At 31.7% G+C, this 26,068-nt stretch overlaps 1 protein-coding gene across 1 annotated transcript in view; it reads right to left on the reverse strand.

Moving 5' to 3' along the window:
* The window catches only part of LOC108756487 (pleckstrin homology domain-containing family G member 5-like), a 155,838-nt gene extending 130,590 nt beyond the window's left edge, over positions 1-25,248 (reverse strand). Inside the window, exons 1-3 of the mRNA XM_018500350.1 lie at positions 25,006-25,248; positions 21,603-21,761; positions 16,507-16,592 (exon numbers count right to left, since the gene is read on the reverse strand). Coding sequence (XP_018355852.1) covers positions 16,507-16,592; positions 21,603-21,735 — 219 coding nt within the window. The 5' untranslated portion in view covers positions 21,736-21,761; positions 25,006-25,248. The remainder of the gene's footprint in view (positions 1-16,506; positions 16,593-21,602; positions 21,762-25,005) is intronic.
* Between the last annotated feature and the right edge of the window lie 820 nt (positions 25,249-26,068).

The raw sequence follows: 26,068 nt of genomic DNA on the forward strand, positions 1-26,068 counted from the left end.
TGTGTGTGTGTGTGGAAAATTAATTTAATTTAAATAAATTTAGAAACGTTTCATGTGGTAGGAATAAAATAATCGATTATAATGGCAATCAAGAGGAAAAAATCCTGAATCAGCTGATGGTTATGATGAAAAAATGTGCGAGCGTCCTTTCAGTCTCTGAGACTCCTAATTTTCCAGGGAGAAAAAAATTCCTTTCATCATATTCTCTGTCAAACGGATCAATAATTATCGCGAGATGATCTTGAGAAGAGTTGCAAACAATGATAAATATCCTTCCAAGAAAAGTGAACAAAACGTACGTGGAGTAACGAAGATTCCTATATTTTTGATTGCAGGGGGTGAAAAGGAGGCGGTAGACTTCAATTACTCGAGACTCAAATTATTAGGACGAGATGGAGCCGAATAAGGGGAAAATCGGCGGACGCGAGTAAAGGCATGCGACCGAGAAATCACCAAATTAAGTTTCTCGAAAGCGATAACAATTTCCCAGATCAGGTCAATATCGTTCGCGCAAATAATCATAAACTGCGATGAGCCACTTCATTGTGCGCGATGAAGCCCGGAGAATTATTTTTCAAAGTGAGGGCGACAGAATCCCGAGACGATTTTTGAAAATGGATGCGGGTGGAAATTTATTCTCGGTAGGAAAACTCGCGGTGGTGCCTGATGGTACCAGATTACGCCGATGTCAAGGGATTGGCTGTCCGCATTGCAATGGTTAACCCAACGCAATTGTGGTTCCTGATACGATATACGAAGATGTATTCAAAACGGTTGACACGTAAAATTAAATTTTAAATAAATATCTATGCATTTATTTTTTTTTGTATTTAAAAATCATAAATGCTATTTTAATATTAAAATGAATAAAATATTAATAGCGTTTTGTTAAAATATTAGAAAAGCAGAATGTTTGAAGACTAAATTAACATTGTGTATACAATTCCGTATCTATTATACTTGATTGACATTGAAGCCACATATGTGTCTCTTTCAGTTACTGTCATTTGTAATTGTTTGATCGATCGGATGTTATTACATTACAAATATCCAAACACTCACGCTGTAGTTCACTTATTGTTCGCTATTTAATCAAATCAAAATATACATAAAATGTATCTAAAAATCGATAAAAATTAATCTGGATTTTATTACAAAAAGTTATACTATTGATCGCGCATTTGTTTGCACGAAATTCGTTGGTGAAAATTCCAAATTGATTACTGGCGATTTTTAAAGCTTTCTCTGTCTTTGCATAAAAGTAGATATATCGATTAAAATTCCTAAATGAGAACAGGATTTGCGCACGTGGCTGAAATGTACGGCAATGAAATAAACGGAGATCATAAATTCTGAATTCGTCGCATCGTTTCGGCAAACAAATTAACTTCATCCCCGAAAAAACACGCTGCCCGCCAAAAATCGTTCGCCCATTGGCATATCGCCGCTGTCCAGCTTATGCGGCGTTTGTGCTAATTTTGCCGGTGTTCGCGATTACCGAGCGCGTGATTTATTCGGGGGGAGGATTTAAATTAATCCGTCAAAGTAAGCGGAAGTACTGATTCACAGAGCAAATCTGCACAACCATAGACTGACCACGGTTCTGCATTGTGCATGATTTCATGCCACAATACCTGCTGTACTTTTCCTAGTTCAATTATTGGAGAATATAATATAATGTATAGAAATTTTTAAATTTTCGTTGTGTAATATTTTATTATATGTTGAAATCAATTAGTTTAATTTTTCTAAAAATAAGGTGATTTCTTCTTATTTCTTAAATACGTAAGAATTTTTCGTTATTAATATGGTATAATCTTGTTTGATTAAAGCAGTTTCTGCAAAATTCATTGTTTTACTGAAATATAAATTATATGCGGATTATTAAAAAAATAGTGATAATTGCATTAAAAAATAGAAAAGCATTGTATATATACTTATTAAATCATCCTTTTAAGACTTTTGTTTTGGCTAAGCATAGTGCAATTAGAAATATTATATTAGGATTTACGCAACTATACATTGTTAGATATCAAAAAAGCAGTGATAATTCAACTCTTGAGTTAAATATCATTTTGTTATTTTTAAATTTAATGTGTCAAATTGCAAATCAATCCATTTCTGTGGTTAATTTCAAAGTAAACAACACATCTACATTATATATGTATTTAGTAAATAATAAACTAAAATTAAATTATTAATTATATTATTAATATTAGTAAATAATTAACTAAAATTAATAATAAACTAAATTAAATAAATTAATCAAAAATAGAAATTAAATTTAATAAATTTTCTGTATTAAATTGTTCAACTCGTTTAGTTAAGTTAACAATACATTGAGTAGGAGCAGTGGTAACATATAGAAATGATTAAAAATAACTCAAACAAATTATAATTCGGGTATAATTCGATATTAAATTTAATTAGTTACTGTATAGTTACGATAATCTCTCAGCAAGCACAAAAAAGCCCGGACGCAATTTCTAATCCGATTATCCGTGTACAATATTTTTCTTTTTCATATGTCTACAATTTCGGAAATCGGAGCTTTTCAAAGTCGCATTTGTCTCCAACGTGTGCCGAATTATTACGCGTGCGGTTCCACTTATGCTTATGGATTCCACTCCCTCTCTAGCGTTATTAATAGCAATATGCGTATAAACTCACGAACGTTATTGGTTTAGGTAACATCCGGGAACGATTTCTAGCAAGAGACACGCTAAAATGATTGTGCCTCGCGAGGTAGATAACCGAAACTTTATAACAAACATTCAAACATATACAAACATGTAAAAACCACCTTACAATATGCCATTTGTCGTCTGAATAGGACGCAATAAGCTCTTTGTCACGGTAAAACGAGAATAAAAAAATGATACAATTGTTAGGCGATCCTTTTATCCTCGTTCAAATTGAAGATTCGTGTTTTCTTTTTTTTTTTTCCTTTTTGTGTATGCATTAAAAAGTGTTTAAGGTTTCTTGGGTTACATATCAAACTGAAATTGGAAATCGATATTAAGGAATCCTTCGTAGTATCCTGTAGCGCGAGTTTTTGACAGAACTTTCTGGCCAATTCCTTTAACGACGTTCCCCCGACTATCCCGTCCCTTCCGTAACCGATCTCCAGCCTCGTTTCCGCCGGTGTCTACGTCGATTAACTCTGGAATTGAATCGTCGCGAAAATGAAATCACGAGAAATTGAAATGGAGGGAAAGAGAGCACGCGCCGATAAGAAAGGTGACTGGAATTTAACGAGAATATTCTCGCGGAATTATTGATCGTCACCGCGACTGCGCCGCGAAATCCCACCGGAAGTCGTAAAATGAATTTTCACATTGTTTTGCAACTTTTTCGCACGCGCGAAAAATATACGCTGTTTCATTTCTAGGTTGCCGGCTTTTACCCCCTTTGCGAGGGAATTCCTCCCAAATGTGACAGCCTCTCGGGATGCTATCTCGCTCCATTTATTTCCGGATCGAAAATAATAAAATAAAATGTCATATAGACTCGTAACTACCGAAAACCTAATGGAAACACGTGTCGTTATCTATCCAGCTAAAGTATCGCAATGTGTGTGTGTGTGTGTGTGTGTGTGTGTGTGCTGTCGTACTTCAGATATAAATGTCTGTAAAATATCAGAAAAGTGGTTACAACGGCCACGATAGATTTACATAATTATCATTACAGTCATTCTCCTACATTGCTACCAAATATATATATTATATTACTTTCTTTCATCCGTTTCTTTCTTCCTCCTCTTTATCTTTTTTTTCGTAATGTGGCGGTCAATTTGTTATCATCAAACAATTATTAATTGCGTTATATATTATCTTTGTAATTTTAGTTATAAATATTTTATATTTTCTTATTCTGCTTGAGTTTAAGTTTCGCCATACACCATATATTGTTCTGTCTTGTTTTGTCAGTCAATTCTATAATTTGAATCCTTCTAGGAGGATTAATAGCAGCACTTGCTGGTGCCTCATAGTTTGTGTATTTATTCATTCCTATGTATCTCTTAAATAAAGTAAACGTAACTCTTGAATATACACAGTTAAATTAAATTAAAATTATGTTATTAATTCGGCAAAAAGGAAAGAGTCGTTTAAATATCCTTAATACGAAAGGTTTCATTACATAAGCCACAAATTATTGCGCTTGAGAAGACGCATTCAGGAGCACTACTCAATTCCCTTTTATCATATCATTAATTATCACGTCGTTCTAGCTGCATAGTTTATATACTCCGCAGCGTTTAGTATTTCGAAGGATGAAATAGATTCTCTTCCAACGGAAAGCTCTCTTGTCACATGATATATAGCGACAGTGATAGCTGTTGCAACGACTTCGCCTCATAGCAATTCATCTACAATCCATTTCATTGTTGAGAATCAAATTATTCATTATCGCGGTACGGTAAATCTATCCAAAACTTTCTTTCGAATTTTTATTCATTACTGTTCGTATTCATTACACGGAAAAAACGGTTTTGCTGAAGTGTCTAAAATTTTAGGTAGACATACAGATCTGAAAATAACTTTGGACTATCAAAATAATTACGTAGGACGTAGTTGATTGCTAGAATATCAAAACTTTTACACAATGCTTGAGTTCCCTACATTATTTTAACAAAATTATTTTCAGATCTGTATCTATCTAAATATTTTAATACTTCAACAAATTTGTTCTTTCTGTGTATCTACCTAAATTTTTAATACTTCAGCAAACTTGTCCTTTTTGTGTATCAATAAAAAACGTCTCACGCGAGTGACAGTAATAAGTGAAATTTATGACAAACTAAGTTTCCAAGACTCAAATGATAAGAAATCAATTTTTTTACACTCACAATTCAATGCAATATCAATTATCGTTCCAGCCATTGTCACAATTTTAAGTTAATAATACGTAATAAATACAATGTGGTTATTAAAAAGAAAATTTTGCAGATTGTGGAATTTAACTAATGTAAACTAGACTGATGTATAAAGTTATCGCGTTATGTTTTGTTTAATGTAGAAATATCTATTCGAAATATTCATAGATATACGGAACGTATGAAATAGAGTGGTAATTTTGAAAGTTTACTCGAATTTCAGAGACGCGCATTATATTATCGTTGAGCTATGCAAAATGAAGATTGAACATGCACAATTCACTCGCATTACTACTTTAATAATGTCAAAAATATTACTCACGGTATCGCGCGGTATTACATTCTTTACATTATCGTTTATTTTTTACTAAGCCTCTTCCATAGTGCTTTGCAATAAAGTTAAATTAAATTTTTAACTTTTTCATTTCTGGCACCGCAGATCCAAAAAATTGCAAATAATCATAAACGAATTTTTGATTATATACTTTATAAATATTAAGAATTTTTGAGATACACGCGAGACAGTATAAGAAGCGAAATAAAAATAATAGTAGTTATTAATAAAATAACGTAAATTCAATTACACAATTAAAATTAATTAGTCATCAAATAGAGAATGCTATGTTAGTGTAGGCAACTAATTGTGTAAGATGAAAATAATTTTCTATAGGAATTTATATTTTTATAAAACATACCTACATTTAGAGATAGGAATATACATATATTTATAAAAAATGTAAATATTTTTTATAAATTATACATAAGGATGAAATCGTTTCAAAGTAAATCTTTCGAAAACAAATACATCGAAGCTTGCACTGATGTTTCAAGCTAGCTTTAATTTGATTTTACATAAAAACATTATATGCGATCGGAAATTTATGAAAGTTTTCCATATTTATATCGAAGAGCTTACGGCAATCAATTATTTTTATTTATTCTACGATAATGCTAATGGATCGCATATACCCTCCAAGAATATCGCTAGTCCGAACTAGCAAAATATTTAATCGGAAGGGTGAAAACGCAGCTGCAGTACACAGACCATACGCACTTCGGCGATAATAAAAATGATTAATGTCTCAACACTAATTGTAACATACGGACAAACTATAAAACAAGGCTAATTCATTAACTGTAGCACTCTTTCACCATACACGCACGAGATGCTCGCGTGTCTCTGTTTGAAGGAAAAAAGCGCGAAATAAAGCATGCAATTTGCCTGCAATGAACGTTGATCCATATTTACTGAAGCGAAAAAATTGAATTCGTCGCAGAAAAAATCGTCATTTGATGTAAAAATTTAATGTAACATTTTACCTTTTTAATGTTAAACTTTAATTTTAATTTTTTTACCTAAATTTGTGGAGAATCCTTTATCTTATCACGGAATCTTTTATCGCATGAAAACAAATATACAGAATGCATGTATAATGCGATAATAGTGCGACTCTGCTGAAATAAAATAACATCGTCATGCTGAAAGTTTGCGCTTTTATAGAATAAATTTCGGTTCGGCGGCGCAAATTGAATAAACAGTTGGGCTTCTCTCGATAAGATCCGCACGCTGACTTTCTGTTTCGAATATTTGCCTGAGAGGCTTTTTAACGCTGTCCATTTGTACGCCGATCACTCGAGTACTCCAAGGATTTTATCGAACGAGTTTTGATTCCACAAACTGAACAAATAGCCAAGCATGATCCGTACATTGGCTTGTCGTCCCGAATATTTGTTTGAAGGATTTCCGACTGAGGCCGTAAAAAATCCGCGTGATAAAAAAAAAGGATATCGCGTAGTGCCCGTTTCTACGAACGTAGATTAAACTTTAATTTCGGTACAACTAACTCTTCACCTTTTTCTGATTCTTTCAACTAAAAAAAAAATGAAGAGTTAGTTGAACCGAGATTAAAATTAAACTACATTGACAAAAACGAGCATAATCAGACAATGAACGACACGATCACGTGAATTTAAAATCAACATTAGAAGCAGGAAAATCTCTGCGGTTTTATGCACATTCACCAAACGTGAATTCAAGCTTCGCCTTGTTTCGACATGATGGACTAATTGGCGCGACGCGGTCGCTCCAGCGTGACGGTTTAATTAGAGATGGACTATTGAATGGACGGTAACGGATATGGAAGGAGTACCAACCTCGAGGAAGGACGCTGACCGTCAGCTGACGACGTTGTCATCACGTGACACGAATGCTCTTCCGGCGAGTTCCCACGGATGAAGCCAAGGTGACAGAAATGAGAATTATGAGAGTCACTCATGCGTAGAAATGTTAGCGCAGCATCGCGAGATCGAGATAATCTCTCGCGAATCGGATCGCGAATCAGAAACGGAACGATCTCACGAAGGAAAAACAAAGAAACGTCATCCACGCGACTAACTGCATCCTGGACGCACGTGGACGTTAATTTCGTCACAAACGAAAATTAATCACATTTTATTTGCCACAACACATTTTCGCAGATCAACAGTCAAAGATCTCTCTGGAGATAATTGCTCCAGTCACAAAACAATCAATGGATATTTAGTAAATATGAGGATTAAAACTGATAGATCAAACTTGCTCGATCACACTTGTGTTCAAAATCTCTCCTTAACGCGACTTGAGCGTAACTTTGATTTTCACATTAATTTTCACACTTGCCGATAACACTGCCGACAATATCACGAAATCATAAAGACAGTTGTTGTGAAATCAACTCCAAGACGGCGTCGTGACGACACGCGATTTCTCTCGCCTACGAATGTTTTCGACCAGACTGACTGTGGCGGTGCGACCGCGTGGCAGAGCCTTATACAGGCTGGCACGTTCACCCCCACCAGCCAGCCAACCGTCTCGAAGCACCCCCGCCACCAGTAACTTTTGATTCGCCCCAACACAAGCGCTCGTATCGTCCTTCAGGACTCTTTGAAACTGTCGACCGTAAAGAGCATGAGAGTAAGGTTTCTTAACCCTCAACGGATTTTTACCCTTTTACCTGCTCCAATCCATCAATCCCACGAATTTCTGAATTTTTCAACACGTTATTAGATTGAAAGGAAATTAATGTCGTATTTTGTTTGTTCGAAATTATATAGGTATAAAATATATTCGTTAAAAGTGGACGAAATTCAAATTTCAATAAAACAATCGGAGTCAAAATGCTCCTTTTATTTAACTCGCGATAACTCAGTAACGGAAAAAAATCTTAGTAACTTATAGTTACTAAGTATCTTAGTAGTTTAAGTGTTTAAAAAATAATTTTGTAGATAAAACTTTAAATTTTTACGTTAGAAAATTGAAAAATTGGTAAGTCTTTTTTGGGCACGTGACAAATTCATGAAGTGAAAAGAAAATTTCCCATCCATGTGCTCGTAATTTTCTATATATATGTAAAAATTACTAAACTCACAAAAACTCAAAAAACACAACAACCTTCTGAAAGTAGAGATTTTAAACTTTTTTAAAATCTTTTTTTAAAATTTAAACTTCGTTTATTTTTAACGAATATATTGTATATACAATTTTGACCTAAAAATACGACACTATTTTCCTTTCAACCTAATATTTATTCCTATATTATGTGACAAAATAGATTACAAGATATAGAAAATAAATTTCGAAATGTGTAGAGAATCATATAATATAGAAAATTAGTTTGGAATATTATATCGCGTATAGCGGAAAAAAATTACATGTCATTATGATGGCTTCGAATAATGCAAATGAGATATTTAAAAAACTTGATGGAAAACATAACGCACAAAATAATCGATAAATGACATATTGAATAAATGTTATTGACACAAATTTTTAATACTTTCATATCCAAATATTTAAAAAAGAAAAAGAGAATCATAAAATTAATTAAAGTAGATGCATTCGAATGAGTAATAAAATAAATATTCACTTAAAAATGTTTGAATAATTTCTCCAATTTGTCTGTAACACTAGGAAATGTGATTTTATATTCAAACGTTCAATTAAGCTTTTTGCTCAATCTCAAAATTTTATGAAGAGTAACTTAATTCCCTACAAAAGCGATGCTTTGTAGCAAAAAAAAAGAAACTCATCTTTGTCTCTATTTTATTATATTAACATTTTAACTAATTGTTAAACTTTTTTTATTCCCTAAATTATACTACAATTTACATTAATTAAAATAAATTTTGCATTTAAAATACTAAAATATAAAAATACACTTATCAGTTTTCTTCAACAAATTATCAGTTAAAATAATAAAATATTATTTCTTTAACAAAGATATCCATTTAAAGTAATACAACTTTTATTTTCTATCGTGCTCTTCGTAATAACTACTAACAAAAAGATATAGACAAATCAGAGATAGAGATATAAACAAATCAGTAAACCTCTAATTGTAAGATATAAGTATATCGCGAAGTTTTATTCTCAAAATACAGTCAACACTCTTTCCTGATGATATATTATGTTCGTTATAAATCGCTTTTCGGAGGAAACTGTGTACGAAGCTATCTCTGCTTCCGCCAGTTCCGAGATGCCCAGTATATACAGAGAGAATCGCGATACTAGGGTTGTTTGCAACTCGTGCGAGACTGCAAAGTGCAACCTCTAACGTACCATTTCGGCGAAATATGGCAGTAGTTTTTGCAGTACATAGAACGTGAGACTAGTGTAAGACGGAAGTAAGAGGATAAAGAAATGTAATAATGCGGAATTATATCGCGATGAATTACATTTTCACTGTGACACTCTGTGCAGTAACATTCTCTCAAAGTCAGATATTCGTATTGATTTAGTGATAAGATAAGAAATAAATAATTCGATAATTATATCGGAAAGTATTAGGCAATAATTGACATAATTAACAGAAATTCTTTTATATTCAATGATTCTAGAAGTCAATACTGCAAAGTTAAATTAGAAAAAAAAAACCTTTTTACGTAATCTAATAATTGATAATTTAATTATCAATATTCAAATCCACGATATCAAATGAAGGAATAATACGAAAAGTGATCTCCGAGAATAAATGGCAGCACGCAAGAACGTGCATGCAATGTGACGAACCAGGAATTTCATTACGGTATCACTGAATTTCCAACAAAAGCTCTGGTGCGTTTGGATCTGCTGTGTTCGCACAAATAAACAATGAGCTGTCGATAATGAAGTGTTGGATTCATACATATATACGCACGTGATACTCACACTGTATCGTCTGATCGTTGCAATTATATTTAATGGTATAAAACATTAACAACATTGACCAAAATGCTTGATACTGCAGCTAGAAAATGATGGCCCCGTAAGCCACTGGATTAAACAGCATTAGTATAATATAATATAGATTACGATACACTGAGTTGTGTCAAAGCATGACAGGGATAACACCAAGAGAATAAACGGCGATATCGTTATATATTACGAATTATTTATTATTATTACGTGTATTATTACGTATTATATTTAAATTATAATATTATATTATTTTTACATGTATAAGGCGACAAAAATTTTAGCCACAAAATTTTGTGTGTTTATCCAATCATTATCCAGACAACAAGCTAACGTTGTTTAAAACGTCAAAGTGATAATGTTAACATCAGCTTGTTTTTCATCATTTTGATGTTTTAAACAACGTCAGTTTGTTATCTAAATAGTAACATATATTTAAAAAAACAAACTTTGAAATGTTAATTATACCTTATTAAATACCAAAAAGACTGCACTAAAAGATTATCATCTTGACAATCTTTTGGTTTGACGAACTAAGTTCGTTCTATTGATTGTCTCAGAGAATTTATGTGTAAAAAGATGTGCAGCTATCGTTAATGCATTCCCGAAACTCTTTAAAGTATCAAAACTAAAGATCGTCATTTTGAATTATTATTTTAATTATTACTTTTAGTATTTAATAAAATGTAACTAATACTCAAGAGTTTATTTTTCGTATACATTACTAATAATTTGAAATATAAAATTTTGTAGCCAACTTTTTTATCGTTATACATATTATAGTAGCAATAAATAATTATAATTACTTTATTCTCATATTTTGTTTTTATGTAAAAAAATTCAAAGTGGAGAAAGTTAACACAGACGTTAGTCAAGAGCTTGCCAATTAAGATGTGCTTATTAAAAAAGGAATTATAATTCGATAATCGTATTAAATGATCAAAATCCTTCGGATTGAGTAGCGGAAGTAATCGAGAGTGAATCGCAAGTACGTTTTCTCTCACCAACGGAGCACGTGCATAGAATTAGGTTAGTACCGTGGAGAATCGATTCCACGTTTTCACGATTCGCAGTCTTCATTTCGCCGTGAGCAACTCTATTTTTTTCTTATGAATACACAATAGCGTTATAAAAAACGGCACGTATAAAAATAATAAAAACTGTTGTCCAATTAAATTAAACCAGAAGGTATTCATTACAAGCTAATTATAATCACAGTTATTATTCTAATTAATATTGTGCGATTAAACGCTAAAACGCACACAGATAGTATTAATTATAGATAGTTACGCTGCGTGAATAATAATCTAGCTACAAAATTCCATTTCGATATCTTCTTTGCAAAATTGTTTGCGCGATGTAAATAATATACTCCAATTACGAAATTCCACTTCTATGTTCCTTCTTCAGGATATCACTTAAACGACACTATTCGCGGGACGTAAACAATTACTTACCGTTACGCATTTGCCTTAATTAATGTTTTTCTTCTTTCGCTGATACAAATTGTACGTCAAATGTGTCCGTCAGACAAAAATTATTATTTGCAAATTCTAGGTGTAAATAATAGTTTTTTACTATAAAATGTTTTTTAAAATTCATTTTAAATATAATTAAAATCTATTATAAATAATACACACACAAATGGAATATCCATTGTAAAGGCACTTGTTGTTTGTACTTCTATTTATATACATTGTTACATTGATAATGTCAAATTATAATCAATTTGAGTTATTTACTCATTTCTATAGGTCACCACTATACTATTTCTATAGGGCTCCTACTTCATTAATTTACGTTGTTAATTTAACTAAAACGATAGAGTTAAACAATTTAACTCAAGAAAATTACATTCGACTCAAATTTAATTTATTATTTACTAAGCACACATTATGTACTAAGCACACGTTAATACGAATTTGTTGTTACGAATGTATTCTTTCAATTGCTCCAAAAGAATTTATCCTGAAAGTGATAAAACTGCTGCCTACCTCATTTCAGCTGTTCGCCGATTTTTCGACGTTTTTCGTCCGACTATCGATTTCTACCCCGTTTTCGCGTATCTATTAAATCGGTGCCATCGCGCCATCGCGCATCGCGTGGAAGTTACGCGGCTCGCTCGGGAGCGGTTAACGCTCTATCAAGTCCGCTTCATTTCGGAAGATATTTAGGATGCACTCGCGTGCCATGGCGCGGTGAATCATGCCGGTTGTCTGATATCATAACGAACGTTTCGGGCCACGCTTAAGTTTGGCCACACGATTCGCGTTTCACGAAGGATAGAACTCTGCTCGTATCTGGCCCCGCGCGCCACACTTCAGCTTTGGTAACGCGACCGATCGCCCCCACCCGGAAGTTGTCCTTGCATGCACATCAGTCCTAACAGTTCAGGAATTAACGGTTTGATATCTGACAAGGCGACCTAAGACATAGTGCTTCCTGAAATCGGAAACGGAGCAACGACCCCTTTTTGTTACGCGGACGCGATTGAAAGGAATCAATTAACGCTTTCTCAGAATACCGGAAAATATTTTAGACACGGGATAAGAAGCTCGAGAATTTATTTCGCAATATATCACTTCTTCATGCCAAATGTAATTACAATCCACGCTATCTCATCCCTTAACGTTGTTAATGCAATTGTTACTCCGAGAAGTTAGATGCGTACATGCAACTTTACGAGTGAAGTTTTCGCTTGTCGTGGAAAGCTTTAATTTTCGCGGATGGGGAAAAAGCCTGCCTTTATTCCTGCGATCAAAAGAAACACTTTCGCCGGTTGATTCAATTATCGTAAATTCGTCCGCAAAAGTCTCGAAACGATTCGTTTCAATTGATTCAAGTAACAGGGGCAACGAGAACGCGCAAGTTTTTCTCTCACTTCGCTCTCGTTTTATTTATCGATTGTATTTCTCTTAATCGTGCTTCTTCATATTCTCACTCCTTGTTATTTTGTATTTCGATTGCCACAAATTGGTAATTTTCTGGCACGGCCGTTAAAATTATTCACAGAAGAATCATCTCAACTTCAACGATACACTCGATGCGCTGTGACGTAGATGCATTGTGAATACGCCGCACTAATTGCTGCTTCTCTAGACTCTCGGAGCAATTTGAATGAACGTTTTAACGAGTAGCATCCGCATCGTTTTCCAAGTTTAAAAGCTACATGTCACTCAAGGATCTATCAGAAAATTAGCGTTATATTGTATAAGACGATGTCTTCTATAAGACGAAACAATTATATCGAATTTTGAATGTTTAGTTTCTTTTTTCTACATAAAACAATCAAGTTGCTTTTGCGTTTGTATGTAATGAGAAAAAAAGCGATCGTTTATGCAAAAAGAAGATTAAACATTCAAATTTCGATATTACAATTTTTTGTCTTACAAAAAGGTCATATCTTTTATTATTAACAGAAAAATTAAGGTTACACTGTTCTTAAAAAGTCAGATACATTTGTAAAGAACTGCTTCAAAATAACTGACGTCGTGACTCATCATAGAAATGGTTTCTACATCGCTGATCTGATTGTACGTTTTCTTAATAGAAGACGGCTATGAAAAGCTTCTTAAAGTGTGATGTATTATTACGTTCACTGTAAAATCCATTATCCATCCGAAACAAATATTTTATTTTTAAAGAATAAAATATGTACGTTCCTTCTCGGTTTCTTTTAAACTTCATTACGGATTTAATTAATGTACCTTTTCTATATTTATTTATTAGATTTTATACAAAGAAACTGCGATTGCAATAATAAAAACAAAGCCACTGTATACTTGTATTATAGGCCTGCTTTGGAAGGCAATATAGATATCTCTATTTAAAGAAAGAGAAAGAATCGGCATCCAAGGGCTTTGAGGCTTTTCAATGTGATTGATTTACACACTTTACGTGACAAACACGCTTTCTATAACGACTGTGCGTAATGTAACGGTCGATCTAAGATCGTCCTGTAAACATTAGGGTTGTATTTCACTCGTTGATGTGGTCAGTCGCATCGTCATACATTACCGATGTACATATATCTTACACTTATCTACATTGCCATATTCAGCTATATTTGCAAAACCGATGTAACATTTATATACAGTTTTCTCGTTAAATATGTTCAGTAGCACGAAATATTCTCATCGCGGAGATAACGAATTAACTATCCATCTGTGTCCTACTTCTTCGTTCAAGTTTTATCTATATGTAAAAATGGAGACTTCTCGTCATTTATAAAAATTAAACTACAGATAAGCACGCACTTTTCCCTCAATTTTAAAGTTTTTCAACGAACATTTTCTTCGTAATTACGATAAATTATACAAGATACGACAATATTTATACGACAGGTTTGATCTCGATTTGTTTTGTAAAATTTTATTATTATTATTATTTATATCTTAAAATAAAAAATAATCTAATTTTAGAATAAAAAATAAGAATATATATTTATGTTATTATATAACACAAATAAAACTTATTTGTAATAAGTATAAAGTAGATAATTAATTACACTTTATTAGATTAGAGAAGAAAAATTTCCTATAATTTCTTTTTAGATATCTTCGTTTAATCATAGTATTTATATACAAAAAATATGTATGTGTGTGTGTGTGTGTGAAGCCTATATATTATTTATTATCGATAACAAAGAAATTGAATAATATAGCAGTAAACTTAATTTCCGGCATCGCGAGATCTAACTTGATTGCCAGACATTCGTGACATAATGGCGACGTCGTAGGATAAATGGTCATTCATTCAAGGTTGATAGATAAGCTGACTATTTCAAGGCTTGAACGATATTGTGTGACAAATCGCACAATACAATTAATCACCAGACATTTTTATTAATAATTAATTAATTGTTTAAAGAGTAGCAATATTTTACTGTAAATCAGGCGAAAATTTTATGTTATACGACAATTTCTTAATTACCGGGTTATATTTTTACATCGCTAACTCAAGTATATATTTCAGTATTTTCTCATTCTTCAATGTGTAAATGACGTGAAAAAAGGAATTTTTAAAAAGCAAAAAGACTGATGCATGGATAAAGCTTGTCTGTGCCTCAATGGAGTCGACACGAATGTAAACCGTAACATCATAGTGCTTCCTTTAAAAATGGCACAACTCAATCATCTCTTATCAGTTTCCTATCAATCCCATTAACCTATCAATCACCGAAAGTAAACTTTTTTAACTTTAAAAAAATCATCAAAACGTCAAAATTCAAAAAGGATGGTTTAAATCGTCAAAATTGTTAAAAAAGATTGTAAAACAAAAATAATAGAAACGATCACGTTAAAAATATATCCTTTTTGCTGATATTATTTGATTAGTCAATAATTTTCTTTCAAGTTAAAATATAGTTACCTTATTCTGCAGAACATTTTGAGTTGCGTATCTTTGAATAAGGGAACAATAATATGTCATTGCACTTGACATCTTCGCACTCAATCTTTACTTGTTCGTAACCCAATTATTAAATTGTCAGATCATCTTTGTCGAGCATTGTCTTAACTCTTTAACTCCATAATAATTATTACCATCCTCTTTAATATAAGACGCGCTTAGATAAATTAATTATTCTTTAATAACCCGTAAATTATTTTCGATTTTTTTTTTATTGTTATCGGTTTCTGATTGTTTCTTTATGGGATCGTAATAAAGTAATTTTTTATTACGTTTACTTTATAAATGCGCGAAATGTATCGAACAATTCTAAACAGTAACAATCGAGATAGAGTCGCATTAATATGTCTATACATATCTTGTAAGTTAGCACCTTGGGCATGTAGCTTAGAGACAAGCTAACATGCATCATGGCATGACGTTGAAGGACATATCATTACTCTCTGTCTCGATTTCTTGCACCACCGCATACACAACTCGGCTTCTTGTAGTTAGTGGCAAGTTCTGTTGTCTCGCATGCCCACGCATTCCCAGCGTTATTAATTACTCATTTGTATTTCTCGAAATTTATGCAGTTGTAAGTAGGATATTCCCTCCCCCCTTCAATGAAAATAGTGAATTTACTGCAGAGATATAAAATTTAAAATTGCAACAAGTAAAAATTAACTTTAATGCACAAGCGTTAAAGTTTCATAAAAGTGTCAGCTAAAATCTTGTTCTGAAGAAAATCTGCCATTGAAAAAAAGCTCGAAAGTGTGTTGATCAATTAATGCGAACTTATATTGTGTGTTTATAATTAAAATCGCTTCTAACATTAGTTGCTTGTAATTCGAAAACAGATTAACTAATCTGCAAATTGCGTTATCCAAATATTTACGATAACTGTGTGTATAATATTTTATATATAATTTTTGGACTCAGTAAACACGGTATAATTATTTCAGACAATTAGCTGCTGTTGTATGAAAAAATTCTTTAACCTATTTCTTCGAGCTATGTATTTGCTTACCTTTTTATAACGCACTTTGCTATCTCCTCTTTTCTTTGCGGTAAAATGCCTCTTGTCTGCAGCATGCATTCCCGTAAGCTCATCATCTGTAACATAAGAAATCGGATTATACAGTTTGTATATAAATTTAAGAAGCCATTACTGTGCAAACAGGGTTACTTATTGTTTATAAGTAAGTTGTGATATCTACAAGAGAGAGGGAGAGAGAGAGAGAGAGAGAGAGAGAGAGAGAGAGAGAGAGAGAAAGAAGAAAAGAGAGGAGAAATACTTTTTGAAATATTTTTCTATATCGCGATAAAATAAATATTTTTGCTATTATTATTGAAAAGCGCTGAGTATGTATAAGAAGTTATTATATTATAAGTCTGTTTTTTATTCCTATACAAGATTGCATAACTTTTTCTCGTTTTCGCTAAATATTAAATATATACTTGTTTTACTTTAAGTTCCAAAAGTGTACACTAGTTCAGCTACAAAAAAAACAGACCCTATGATCTATCCATTTAGTTTAAAATTGAAACCTGGCACGAAGGTAAAGCGCGTGGCTAACAATAAGGCGCGTAATTCAGTAGTGCAGTAGTATGATTAAGCGGACTTATCATAGTCCTTCGCGGGGTAAATCATTGTCCGCAGATTAAACGAACATGGTATATAGGCGCAAGGTGTACACGGTATCTATTTTTAAAGTAAGCCGACGGTAAAACGAGATCGATTATCGCGTCGGTTGGCAGGCATGCGAGGTAACCATTCGAGCCCTTCCTTTGGCAACAGGACCTTCGTCCCGATGGTGAGACGATAATTTCTAAATTAAGCTGCCGCGTCGCCACCCGACTCACGGAGCACGCCTTTCCGTTCTGGTATCGTCACGTTATTAACGTTATATCCTGCTTATCTATCGACTATACTTATACAGCGCGGTTCAGATTGTAACCTGAATCAGTGCAATGTTTGCCTGTAGCCTTTTATCGAATTCTTTTTATAAACTTGACAAATTGCAATGCATACCAAGAATAATAGAAAAAAAAACCGTTATTTTATTATTAAATAGTACACAGATGAACTTGCATATATCTTTTCCAATTAATATGTAAAATTATTTATAAATATGATTCATAAGATACTATATATTACTGAAAAAAATATATTCGTAGAGAATGTGAGATACGACACAATGAATAATGGAATTTTAAGTGGCAGTGTGCACAACTTTTAGTGTATAAAATGCATGTATAAAAAATTCAACGTCACATAGTTAAAAAAAAAACGTTCGTACAGAGGAATGCTTTCTCGGCAAATGGATTGTGCCGGAATAGAAGTTTCGATCAAGAGAGTTAATATATATCAGTCAGAGAAATAAAAATGTTTTCCTTTTTTCGTAAAAAACTAAGACAAAAGTCTACAGCATATTATGCAATAATTAACTTTTTTTCTTTTAATATGTTACAAAATTAATAAAGCAAACTTTAATTAATTAAACAAAATTAAATAAAATTTACTTAATGTTAGTTTCATGGAAGCTTTATTTGTTGCTAGTCTGGTTTCAACAGATTTCAACACTGTTAGATACCAAAGAAACACTTCAATCCTTTGGGTTAAAAATAATATTTTATTATTTAATTTCTGTATATGTCAAAATATAAATCAATCTATTTTTGTAATTAGTCCCAAAGTAAATAACATCTACGTGTTAACGTACACATTTTTGTTTACTAAGTACGTATGCATTTAGTATATAAATAACTTTAATATATAAATTTTTAGTATATAAATAAATTTAAGTCAAATTTAACACATTTTTTTAAACTAAATTATTTAACTCCATTGTTTTAATAAAATTAATAAAATATTGAGTAAGAGAGTGGTGGTACTTATAGAAATGTTTAAAAATAATTCAAATTGGATATAATTTAACATATAAATTTAACAGTATGCACAAGTCAAAGAAATAAAATAAATCATAAACTAGTATTATCTTTCTTTATTTAGAAGCTCTTGCAAGATATATTTCTTGTAAGATATTTCGGTTAAATATATATGTATATATCAGATTTATTATCTCACTACGATATAATATTACATATTATATCATATTTATATATCTAAAAAAGAAGATTAATCTGATTTGCAACGTCATTACTCTAGTAGGATCTATAATATGATATTATAGTAAAAGAATAAATCTGATTCCATAACGGTAACTGAATTGTTTTGCACAGTCACGGTATGACGAACGAGAGAATGATACACTAGAAAAAAAGATTGTAACATTTTAGTGAAAAAAAAAGTATATACGTTCAGGTATTTTTTGCAGATCTCATTGTATCTAAGCATCTTAGTGACATTTTAATGCTAAATCAATCGTTTGTCATATTTTTTTGTAGAAAAATTTCTGTTGTAAAGTTACAAGTTGTTTAATATTACGAAAGTGTTTAAACTGTTTATACAGTTTATTACAGAGTATAAATATTATAGAGTACAGTTTCCGTAAAAATTTATTGCTGTTATTTGCCGCGAGTTTTAATTTTTCATGCGCGTGTTACATTCGCTTTGATCGTATTTGGTTATATCGTTACTCGCCTCATCAGATCGAGCCTTGACAAACGAGACATGGCCGATGTAAAGATCACAGTTCTATAAACAAAATGTCATCTATTTTGGTCGACGTTCCGTTGTGTCGATATTTAACCTTTAATGCTCCCGTATTCTTTATGTAAATATTCAATACATTTCCCTGTATATAACACGGAATCTCAAGCTTAAAAAAAATTATCGACAATTTAAAATTATTTCGAAATTCATTAATATTTAACAGAAAAAAATATTACAAATTTTACTTTCTCGAATGATTCTCATCATGATAATGATATTATCACGTTCTTTAATGAGGGATCAATGACACACTTCTTAGATTTAATCTTTCCACAGTACGATAAAAGTTGCTCTAAATATTTTCGAAGAAGATAAAATACAAAAGTGATCATGCTGACATTCAAAATTTCAAATGAAACGATAACAATCAGTTTTATTTTTGAAACTGTAATTCATCATCATCTTGATCATTTGAAATTAATTAATTTGCACAAAAAGTTGCGCAACAGAGAAAAGGAATAACCGTAACATTTAATGTTTTTTTATAAATTATGCCTGTATAAGAGCATATAATAACAGGTATTAAAATAGAATTAATCGCAGCTTTGGTTGCTCAATTATAAACTGTTAATTTATTTTTAAATAGATTATGATATTAATAAAAAATTTAAACGATATGATGTTTTGATACGCAAGAATTATTAGGTAAAAATATTTTATAAGGGTTAGGTTGTGAAAAAAATCTTGTCACACACGATGTAGAGACTGTGAAACTTTCGATAAAATCACATGAAAAATATTTTCACAAAACCGTGAACTACGATCTTCGTCTTTTATCCTCATTTGCATATTTCCTTAAGAGGTTTTTCCTTTGCACGCCACTTCTCTCTCTCTCTCTCTCTCTCTCTCTCTCTCTCCTCTCTCTTTTTCACCTTCTATTTTGCTAAAAATGTTAAGCCTTCAAAAATAAACGACGTGCGTGATATGTCGATAGCATCTTCTTTTATTACAGCCCGGAATATTGTAATCATGCGCGACCCTGGCTTCTACAATAACAGATTTTATCGTGGAGTACATTTGGGAAGAACCTTGATACGGTTTAAAGCGAAACCATGTGTGAACATGTTCCAGCCATCTGTAGATACACATACACAAATACATCTACACGCGTAATGTATGTCAAACATTGAAGACCAATAATAAGTGTATGTTCAAAGGGTAAATTATTTCTTTATTCTGTTGATAGTTGATTATTAGTTCCAAGAGAAGTAAATATTGTATATGTTCCATATTTTCGTTATTTGATGTAAAATAATTAGTATAAAATAATAAAATAATTTAAAACAATTATAATTGTATTAGATAATTGTATCAAATAATTTAAAACAATTATAATCGTATCAGACCGAGAATAATCAATTAAGAAAAATAATCCTGTTTAGTAATTTAAATTTTATTCATGTATTTTTTGGAATAATAATATATCTACTGTTTTTTTTTCCAAATACTATTTAATCCTTAATAAATTTTTCACAATGTGCCTGCATGTTAATTGTTTATGGCATAAGAGAAAAAGATATATGATATCTTTTCCTCTTATGCCTACAACGTTTTCGAAGATTCGATCGATAATACATTTTTTGTATAATCGAGAGTTCTCTGTATACGCGTCTGTAAAGTTCAACGCTTCACCGTTGTTGGCTTCGTCATTTTTTTCCGCTTGATGGAAGAAAATCAACTGAGTCACTATCGACTCGTACCAAAAGAATGTTACAAACTTTTTTACCAGCATGCTTACACAACCGATTCGTTCGTCACCGTCGACAAATGATTTATATCTCGATGATGATCGATAATGATCGATGATAATAAATAGTGGCAAAATAATGCTTGTTGCTTTGACAGTATTCGAATCAAAATAGTAATCCTATCTTATGAGGTCTTGATAAGCAAGATGTTTCCATTAAGTTATTTAACGTGAAAGAAAAATTATTTTAATAGCCAAAAATACAATACGTATTAAATTTATAACAATTTTCGAAGTAAGAGGCAAAGAATGATACGATTATGTCTAATATAAAAATTTAGTTAATTTACTTTGTAACTTATAAAGAGTTTTTTTATGCCAAAAAAAAACGTGCTGCAATTAATTTACTCTTTTTATTTCAGATGTTAATAAAATATTAAAATAAAACTATATATTAAAACTTGAAATACAAAGCGCCTTACCGGTCCAAGTGTTAAGATATTGAACTACTATACAATATACATTCATTTAAATTGAATTAATTCTCAGAAATAAATTGCAAGCCGATAACAATATATGTATGTAATATTAAATTCAAGAGCAAAAGACTTGCTCCTTTTCAAATGATTATGGCAACGCATGCGCGTTTGAAATCAACAAAAAATTCACATATCTATCTCACGTTTAATGTTAGATTTTCAAAGTAAACGTAAAATGAAAAGAACGAAGCGCAAATTATACGATAGATAAATTGACGCACCTTGCTGACGGAGTAAATTGTCCAAGCGGAGCAGAACTTCGTCTTTACTTTGAAGACTTTCAGGTAGATCGGTACATACACCCGCTTCAACGATCCAATCCACATACCACTGCTCGCTTTTCTTCGTTGGCATGATATCCGCCACTTACGTGTGAAAACCTTAAGCAAATTTAATATTAGTCAGAACAAATTATACGGAACATAAAGCGCTTCTAAACTTGTACTAGGTAAATTAATTATAGAGAACTTGGCTTTTACTTTTCGCCCTCAGAGACTTTGCAACAGACCGGGGCTTTTCTTCACGGTAAAAAAAATTATTATTTTAATACTATAAACATACATACATAAAAGTATGTACACGTAATAATTGCTTTGTTATTATTATAGAAATACTGATTCTAAACACGCACTGAAGCGTATAATTAAATTGCGATCTAAATATTTTGTAATATTTAATCGCAATAAAGCCACTGGAGCTCCTCGCATTATATATAAAAGTCGCAAGAAGAAATATTTATATTTATGCCGTACATTTAAAGCCAAATTTATGATTAGGATGATGAATGTGAATTTATGATTCTCGTGAGATAAGATCGCTTCCATCGCGTTAGAAACGATCGGTGTAAAAAATATCGATTACATGTCCACGTATTTTCATTTAACGTAACTAAAATAAAAACCAACTGGTATAAATATCAAGAGATGTATATGTATGTAGATATTAACTCTACGTTATTATATATATTTATTATTTTTATATTAACTGACATCGCAATATTGTTGAATCAATCATATTTTACAGGAAAAGTTGCAAGAAAATAACGTGGATGAATTCGATTTTAATTAATTATAATATATAGTTTTATTATGTACTTTAATTTATCTTTTTCTTATACTCCTAATTTCTTTTGTAAGATTATATGTTGTACATGTCGAGATTACAAATTTGACTTATTTTGCAATATTGGTTCGATAAAAAATCGATATAACATCGAAAAATTATGTATGCCGATATTATGAAAATTTTATGTTGTATACCGATATTCGACCTCCTTCCACCAATACTGGTATAATTAAGGACTTTCAGAGTTGAGTTTTAAAGGGAAAGATGCGCGCCGTTGATGTAATCAGTGAACAAAATTCCGTATTCAGTCCCTGTTTCATAATGAAACGCGACCCTCGTGTCGGAACAAATGAAACGTAAAGTCGTCTTAGACCTTTAGTCCTAAATCTTTGAAATGTCAATACCGTCGTACGTCAACCGATAGCGATTTTGAAGTGCGATAGATAGCGTGATACCAGCGTGAATGTATGACTTTGCATAATTTCATGATTGGTATTCATAGTTGATTCTTGTATTTAAGATCTTCTTAAAGTGTCAAATAAATCACAGAACTGTATTATCATCTTAATATATTATATAACTTAAAACTTCGTATTTATTACAGCTCTATGAGTAATAAGTTAATTTGCACTGACAATGACCCCAACAAAGAATCAAAATGTTGATTTAATATTAATTAATACATATTTTTTCACATAATTTTTCTATTTAGTGTTAGTTTTCATGAACTATATTTAAACTTACAAAAAACCTATTTCTTTTACTTATGTCTTTTTTAACCAAAAATGGAACCTTTTTTAATATCCTTCAAAAAAGGACAGATTTTTGCCCAAAAAGATGCAAGTAAAAGAAATAACGTTTTTTGCAGATTTTGACCATCTGAATATAGTAAAATAACTAAAAAGTTCATGGCATTTGGAGAAACATCTTGAAAAGTAAGCGAGAATATTGAAATTTGTTCAAATATATCATTTATGCTCAATTTTTAAAAATGTTCTCCGATCTCGAACTTTTATTGACATTATCATATTCAGGAGGTCGAAATCTATAAAAAACGCTATTCTTTTTATTTACACTTTTTTAGGCAAAAATCGGCCTTTTTTTAACATCCTCCTTTTTAGACTTTACAGCCAAATTGTTCTTTCCGTGTGCAATAATATTAAAGTAATATTCAATAGGTATTACATAATACATTTCTGGCATTTCTCGTATCACCTATGTATGTATCGCATGTATGTACACGAAGAGTGAGGATTAACGGCGTTTATTTTTTTTTAATTAAAACCTTGGAATGTCGACCCGCTTTTTCGGACGGCTCAATTATCGTCTGTACGCCGGCCGGCAGTTTCGTCGTTATTATCGTTTATACTCCCAGAATTGTTTCTTCACGCGATTAAGGGACTATCGAGACTCGGCAAACGCTTCTGCGCTTTTTAGATAAGCGGGAAAGCACTCCCCGTGTTACGACGATGCTTCGCATATGGAGAAAATCCCCATTTGGAATAACTAATAGCGTTTTCCACGAGGGAAAACTAGCGCAACACTGGCAATAGAATGTAAATCGATTTACATATTTTCAGTGTTAATAAATAATTTAATCCTTTTGAAATTATCGTGACAACAAAGTATATATAATTAAAGGATTAAATTATTTATTAACATTTGAAATGATTTGCATTCAATTGCATTTAGTATGCACACTAGTTTTCCCAAACACCATAACAATAAGTTGCGACACGCACGAAATGAATATCGTATATACACAGTTGGACATGTATATTTAAAATACTTTTATTTGAAAAACAACATTTGTCACACAATTGTATTTTGTACTTTGTACTTCAGTAGAGCATGTATGTGAGTATAAAAACATTTTGTATTTTATGCTTCAAAATTAAATATTTCAATATTTCAAAAAACGACTAAAAGTATTTTCTATTTCAAATTCTAAGAATGACAATCAATCTTATTGTATGAATTACAGAATATATTCGATCTTTCAATTTGAAGTACAAAATATTATACATAATACTTTTATGTACTACGCTGAAATATAAAATATAGAATACAATCGTATTATATAAATACTGTATTTAAAATAAAAATATTGCAAATACATGCCCTGCGTGTATATTAGCAATGATAGTATTCAGTACTTAATTTTAAATTCTTTGGTATTTATATGTATGAATAAATAAGCGATATCTTTTCCTGGCAAACACAATAATCATAAATATAATAATATATTGAAAGCTATTTCATGCATATAATAATATATTATGCAAAATTAATGGTGTTTATCAATTTATTGTACGTGTTAGAGTATATCGTAGAAATATATATATATATATATATTTCCTGTGATAAATTTTACAAAAAAGCCTTCGTATTCTCTTTCCGTCAATCCGTTATATCACGAAGAAAAAACGAATCATCACTCATAACGGTCCTCCATATTTTTTCCGCGTGATATATCTTCTATTCAAATCTTTATCATAAAATATATATCGTGCGGCTAAATTTAAAGTCGCAAAAAAGAGAAAAGAAACTGTTACTTACATAGATCGAAACTAGTGTATCATAGTGTGAGGATTTCTTTGCAGAATTTCCGCAAGACGGCCGACCGCGATGCTAACCGCGCGAGAGAAACGAGTGCACTGACCAGTGGCCTCTACCTTGGTTGCGAGTTCTCACTTCTCGGTGGCCCCGAGGGCACAGGGCCTCGACCGACCAGGCCCCTATTTATTACATAATCGCGCCGAGACGTCCGGTACATAACCCAGAAAACGGTTCGCTCCGAAATTACGGGTCTTCGCGCGACAACAAAACGAAAAAGAAAAAGCGAGCGCGAGGAACGCGCGCGCGACAGCGAAACAACTGCCGGCGCTCCGAGTCTTTAACTCTGAAGTTGGCGAGGGACGCGAATTTGAAATTACGTAGGGCCGTATTCATTCCTTGCTCCTATAAATGCGCGCATTTATTTTTGAGATTTTATAATACATGTAAACTGTATGTTAAATACGCGCATTAACACATAGGAAAATACATATTCTATGCAAATAATAATTTATATTTGTTTCAACTGTTTGTTTCAAAAGTTCATATATCCGCAAATCCATCATTACGTCAAATTTATTTTGAATGTATTCTGAATCCTAATAAATTTAATATTTCGATCGAGATTATTAAATAAATTTGATTTTTTTGAAAAATATTATAAAATTTATAGAATAAATTTATAGAATTTTTGTTTTAAGTACATAACAATGAATTTTTCTAAAAGTTGTAAGTATATTTTAAGATTATTATCAAGAAAATATTTTTTGTTACAGATAATCATTATTTAAAAGAAAAAAAGTAAATTGAGAAATCACTTTTCCTAGTAATAAAATGATATATTTTTATGTATCGAATTTATAAAAGTGAGGTATAAAAAGATACGGACAAAAAATAGATTATAAATGTTCCTCGCAGTCGTGCTACATCGTACTTTCAGCGCTTGAAATAAGATATATGATTAATTAGACATTGGAGAGAAAAGAATATAAAATATAAAACGCAAAATGTTTAGCTACGAAGAGCAAACCTTATAACAGAATAGAGAATAATGTTTGTAAATCCC

This window comes from Trachymyrmex septentrionalis, unplaced genomic scaffold (assembly GCF_001594115.1).
Source record: "Trachymyrmex septentrionalis isolate Tsep2-gDNA-1 unplaced genomic scaffold, Tsep1.0 scaffold127, whole genome shotgun sequence".
NCBI lineage: Eukaryota > Metazoa > Arthropoda > Insecta > Hymenoptera > Formicidae > Trachymyrmex > Trachymyrmex septentrionalis.